The sequence below is a fragment of the Gasterosteus aculeatus genome, chromosome 3 (genome assembly GCF_964276395.1).
Source record: "Gasterosteus aculeatus chromosome 3, fGasAcu3.hap1.1, whole genome shotgun sequence".
NCBI classification, from domain to species: Eukaryota; Metazoa; Chordata; class Actinopteri; order Perciformes; family Gasterosteidae; genus Gasterosteus; species Gasterosteus aculeatus.
In genome coordinates this window covers 4888669-4894668 of record NC_135690.1, presented here as the reverse complement: position 1 = coordinate 4894668, position 6000 = coordinate 4888669, and the positions used below count along the sequence as shown (strand labels likewise).

At 42.0% G+C, this 6000-nt stretch overlaps 1 protein-coding gene across 12 annotated transcripts in view; it reads right to left on the bottom strand.

Moving 5' to 3' along the window:
- Positions 1–615: 615 nt before the first annotated feature.
- ctnnd2b (catenin (cadherin-associated protein), delta 2b) overlaps positions 616–6000 on the bottom strand; it is a 118432-nt gene continuing 113047 nt past the window's right edge. For 9 of the 12 annotated variants that reach the window (XM_078098873.1, XM_078098875.1, XM_040170402.2 and 6 more), the window contains 3 exons: positions 5644–5772; positions 4438–4511; positions 2642–3374 (listed from right to left, as the gene is read on the bottom strand). In XM_078098873.1, coding sequence (XP_077954999.1) covers positions 3111–3374; positions 4438–4511; positions 5644–5772 — 467 coding nt within the window. In that variant the 3' untranslated portion in view covers positions 2642–3110. Of the gene's footprint in view, positions 3375–4437; positions 4512–5643; positions 5773–6000 lie in introns of all 12 variants that reach the window. The other 3 variants (XR_013467081.1, XR_013467082.1, XM_078098878.1) reach the window with 1 other exon arrangement.

The following is a 6000-nucleotide window of genomic DNA, read 5'->3' as shown; positions in this document are numbered from 1 at the left end:
ATTAAAGTCTTTTGTTTTCCGAGAAGTCTGCGTCTGAGTCCTGCCTCCCCCACGCATCCCTGACAGAATGACGCGACCAGTGACACAAGAGACACACGGCTTAAATACACAAGGGAGGTGCAGGTGATTGGACACAGGTGGAAACTATTAGACGATCACAGGGGATGACGGGACAAGGCAGGAAGTGAAGTTACCCGGGGACACGAGTGGCAGAAAACTACAAAATACAACAGGAAGTGAACCACACCGTGACAATACTAACCTCATTTAGACTGTAATATTCACAGACTGCTTTTATCTATTTTACTGTTGGGTTCTCAAAATGAATTGTGCAGTCTCATTACATAAGAGAGAAGGCAGACATCTCTATGCGAATATCTCGTCAAAACATTCCAGATTGATAATGCCACAAGTAATAGGAGAATTGTGATTTTGGGGTGAACAGCGCATTTAACAGTGGTTATATAAAAATGGGTTTTCTCAGGCGAAGCTAGAAAATCTAGTCTACATACATCCGACTTTACAACCCACTTACATTCCTAAGTATATTCCAAAGGTGCCGTTAAAACACTACAAAGACACTTTTTCTGGCAACAGAACAAACAACTCAGAAGATTCTTTGATGGTCCGTTTATATATTTTTGGAACAGTTGCAATCTGTTTGAGGCAATAGAAAGTTTCACAATTCTCTTTTCAAAATACGTTTGGTCTAGCAACAAAAAAGTTACTGACATTATACAGTACCTCCACACAGGTCTCATAGTCAGGTTTTACTGCCCAAGGATCACAAGGACCTACATAACGTTGTCAGTTTCCTGATGCTCACTTACAAAAACAGTATGTCTGATCTTCATCCAGCGCCTTTATGGGGACAGTTGCATTATGAGTCCAAACTGCAGAACATCCAAACAGGACTTCTAAACAGCAGTGGGTCGGGAGAACCAGGGTCTGTTGTCACTTACAATTTGTCATGTAAAAATGAAAGAAAATAATAAGTCACCATTTAGTTTCAGATTTACTAACAACAAATACTCATGCATTCGTGGGGGAGATTGTTCAACTATGAAGCATCATGAGACCAATTAATCAGAAATGTTTTTTTTTCATGCATGGGAAATACAAGAATCCAACCTGGGATTTTTTTTCTGTATTTTTGCAGATGATTAATAGTTTAGATACATGTAGGAGAACAAAAGTTTCTGTGTAGGCTTAAAAATACAGACCTGTTGGAAATACTTCCTATGGATGTAGCACCTTTTATTTTGGACTGCTTTTGTGACAGCGTGGATCCCTGGGCCCTGGTCTACTCTATTCCACATAGCAACAACATTACTACACAAAGTTGACAATTTAGTGTGTTGACCCCCCAAAAAAAGTGTGAACAAAATCCTACATATAGCTATTTTTTTCTTTAACAAGTATTTTTTTCCCATAATGTTGCTGCTATAAGTGACATCCACATCTGCACATAAAAAGTATATATTTATATTTATATAATATATATCCGTACTCTATTAAACAGTTTTGTCTACCATGAAGAATTGCCAACCATCTCCCAGAAAAGATTTTTTTTTTTGTACTTCAAACATTGATTATTTTACAACACAGAAATCCACTAATTTTGTACAACTTTGGAGGAAGCGTTGTTCCGCCTGGTCACAGTTCTTCCGTGATTATCTTTTGTTTTTGTTTTTGTTGTTTTTGTTTTGTTTACTCCCCAATCCCAGTGCAGTTAAGACGCAACGTTTTCATCCCAGTAAAACACAGTATAGAAAAAACAAAGCATTTACAAACTGGCATTGCTAGAACCGCAAAGATGTTAGGCTGAGAGAGCTTCAGCTGAACTTGGACCCTTTAACACACCGCTACCTCACCACCACCCTGCGTTCATCAGCTGGGAGGAAGTAACCCTAGTTTGGCACCGTTATATATACACAATGAGCACAGTAAACTCAAATGAGGAGCTCTTGGGAACAGAAAGGGAATTTAGGTGTTAATGTAGTGTTAAGCAGCTCAGTTATTTGAGACGGCCATTCTGTAGGGCAATAAAGGAGCACCATGACCTACCAGATGTGATGCTTCAAATAATCAATTCATGTTTCAAGAATAGCAACGCGTTGACAACTGTCTGCGGCTGCAATATGAGTTTTGAAAGAGTGCAGAAATTGTGTGTGTATTTTTGTGTGTGTTTAAAGTGGGGCATAGTTAGTGAGGAAGTGTGGTTGACCCAATGGCAAAAAAGGCCTGACATGACACAGAAAATAGTGCAATGTACAGTACACAATGCATCTCGGTAAAGGTACAGTGTACATCAAATACTATACAACCAGAATCAAGAATTAAAAAAGTAGAAACACAACAAAAACAAAAAAAACTGTTGGCCAGTCAAGGGTGTTCTTTCCCAGAGGAGGATACGTCCCGCTGGAGCCATGGAGAGAAACAGAGGTTTGTGTGACAGACGTCCTACAAGTCCTACAGTTCTGCTTCTTGTGCTTCACATTACTAAAAGCCATGTTTCTATACCACATATGTACACGTTTGTCTCCCGGGTACTCTCATGCTTTCCACTTTGCAATCCAAAAACAACCTTTTCCACTCTTGAGTCAACTCATTCATCTTTCTCTTTTCATTGTCCTTCTTCATCTCAATACATTCTTTCACCCCCCTCACTATGTTCTCTTCCGTCACGTTTGTCCCTCTTGCGTTCTGAATCTAGAGGCCTGTGGGTGCAGGAGGTCTTTCCATTCTGCTGAACCTTCTTGCAGTAGTTGATTACAAACTAAAACACGGAAAGAAAACGTGTCCGTCATTTTTGGTGGTGGTGTGCATGCACATGCATGGCCGCTCCTCCTTTTGCTTCCAATCCTCCCTTGTCCTCTTCACTTTCACGTGTCTCTGAGAGGAGTGTAAGCTCTTAAGGTGTTCTCCTGCACTTCACCCTCACCCTGCGGTCTTCCTGCTATCTATGATGCTACTCAGGAACAACAGGGGAGGACAGGGAGAGAACTTGTCCTCTCATCTCTAATCTTGTTCTTAAACTACCAACTTTCCCTCCATCCAGCCACTCTCTTCTCCACCTCTTCCTCCTGAAACTTCACCCTCGTCCACCCTTAGACCCAGGAGTCTGGTGAGGCTGGATAGTGGCTGGTCTCGTAGTTGAGCTCGCTATAGGGCCGCGAGGCAGAGTAGAAGTCTACGTAGTTGCCGGTGGACTTGAGGCCCTGCAGGTGCATGTTGAGGTCACCCTGCGGGGGCCGCCCCCCCGCGTGAACCTGGTTCTCGTAGAAGGCCTGGTCCTCGTAGTTGACGCTGTCGGGCGGGGGAGGGTTCTGGAAGGGAGGGTAGGGCTCTGAAGGCAGGCCCTGAGAGGAGATCTAGGAATAGAAAAGCAAAGATTATTATTGAGAGAGAAGCAGGATAACCCAACTTCTGAAAAACCAACGCTTGGTCAGTGGTGCTAAATGTCTGATGCCAGCGTAACGCTAATCAAGATGTCGTCAAAATATTTATATTGATTTGGGACAGTTATATGGCCCAAATATATGGGTTATATGTCTTGTTATTGAGCACACAGTCAAACTGTATGTATTGTATTTCAACAGTTCACAATTGCATTGACTTTACATATTGTTAGCATAACATTAGCTTTTGGAGAACGTGCCTGTACGAACCATTAGGGCTGTCACGATCAAATTTTTGTTGTGCGATTGTGCGAACATTTATTGCGATATGCAATATTATTGCAATTTTCAGACCATTTGATCTGATAACATAATGACAATATAATAGCATAGTAATAAAAGTACGCTCTTTCAAACATGTACATTTCTAAAATTAAGTTAAAGAACGTTGTCCGGGGAGGTTTAACGCGGGGCTTTGACTGCCGGTAGGGTGGCGCGCTCTGCGGCTGCAGCGAGAGACGGAGCGGCTCGGTCCCGCTAACTATCTTCCGGCCAAAGAGGCGAACGAGCAGTCCGGAGGAACCGACAGTAGTTCAGGATGAAAGACTGGGCGGATGGTTGTTGTTTTGGGTGAGATTTTAGCTTAGTTGCGTTCACCGCTTCTCTTCTCAACTTAAATGTTGGTGACGTTCATTTATATGTAAAATGAATATCGCAGCACCAAAAATTATTGCACGCTTCAGAGAGTGTGCGATAAGTCATTTTATTTTATCGCATATCCAAAATTTCCCTCTTGAGGGATCAATAAAGTATCTATCTATCTATCAATCTAACTATTAAATTCACACATAGTACAGAGGGGACTACTTTTACTGCGATATTTAGTTTCCTTACTTACTCATGTTACTCATAGATGATAAATGAGTCCTAGCAGTAGCAGTAAATATTCAAAGGCATTTGTGCAAGCAGTTACTTGTCTCAGAGCAGAGACAAAAGTGGTCACATTTTGGAAACACAGAGTCGTGACCTGCCGTACCTGGTTGTACTTCAGGTCATCAGTGGGTGACACGTATGCTCCTCTGTGTAGCGTGGACCCACTGGAGATGTGACCTGCAGAACAGAGAGGATGAAACCATTTATTCAGGTATAACTGTGAAGGCAGAGGAGAGTGAGAAGGCAGTCAGCGTTATCAGCTGGACATGCGGCGGCTGTTAGTGAGGATAGTTAAGGAAAACTTTCAGCTCCCTGTTTCCCTGCTGTTCTTACGCGGACAAATGTAGCAGTTACAAATAATCTACCGATTGGTGAGTCAGAAACTAGTTTGAGCTTAATATTAAGTTGATAAGTGTGGTGAAAGGATGCCGACAAGCCATTTGCCTTCTTATTAAATTGAGCAGTGTGTGTTTTCATTATTGCTGCCATTATTGCCCGCTGTCCAATAACTAAGCAGTGAGGAACGAGAGGCTGGACTTTGTCGTCAATAATGTTACCATCGGTTGCGAAAGTTAACATTGCCCCGATGGACGCTGTTTCCGGCAATCGCCACCAAAACCGAAAGTAATATTAATTCATACATGTCAGGAATCTACCATGTCAAATGTCATGAATAATGTCATGAATAATTTTAAGTTTAATTCATATGGGAAAGCTATTTGTTATTTTGAGTGTGCACTGGTATTTTACGCTTACGGAAAATGTAAGCAGGCGGACATTATGGCTCACTGCAGTACACCGCGTGACTCACTGTCAACCAATCAGAATGTTTGATTTCATCTACCCATATTATGATTAAGGTTAAAGATGGTTGCATTCTGATGGACACTACTACTGTGTGTGTGTGTGTGTGTGTGTGTGTGTGTGTGTATGTGCGCCTTCCCTCTTACTGACGTCACCGCACATCACTGACTCTGATTAGCTTAAAATAAGTACTTGATGTATGTTGATATCACTGTAAAACTTATCTTAAATGGAATCGTTTGACATGCTTCTTTGCTGACAGAGCAGAAGATTGATAACATGTTTTCAACTCTCTCCTAGCGTCAGCTTTGTATCGTTGTACTGCATTAAATATACTGTAAATGTCTCATCTAAATCTGCAAATAAAGACACTTTTTCCAAAATGTTGAACTGTTCCTTTTATGCTACAAACGTAACAATGGTTTATGTTCATTCAAAAATTACACAGAAAAACCCATGAGGGTTATGGGAGGATGTGTCAGCCATGCAAGTGCGGAACTCCTACCCATCATAGCGTCTTTTCGGGACGTGTGTTCACCCTTGTTACCATGGTAACTGGCATTGCCGGTCGATTCGTAGTCTGCCTTCCTTTCCTTCAGCGCCACCATCTCCCTAGGCGAAGCAGGGGCACTCACTGCTCACAAACACACAAAGAAACGGCATGTCTTAGGCCTTCACTCCATCGTAAACACATTATCAATACTCTTTTGGATTCAGACAGGTGGAGGCTACAACAGGAGCGGCAGCTGCTCGCATCACACTGCGAGTCCCTTGATGGCAGAAAGGTCAGAGCGACGTGCACATTTGAAAGCACATCAACTTTGGTATTTACCTCAACAAAAAGCTCACAGTGTGTATTACT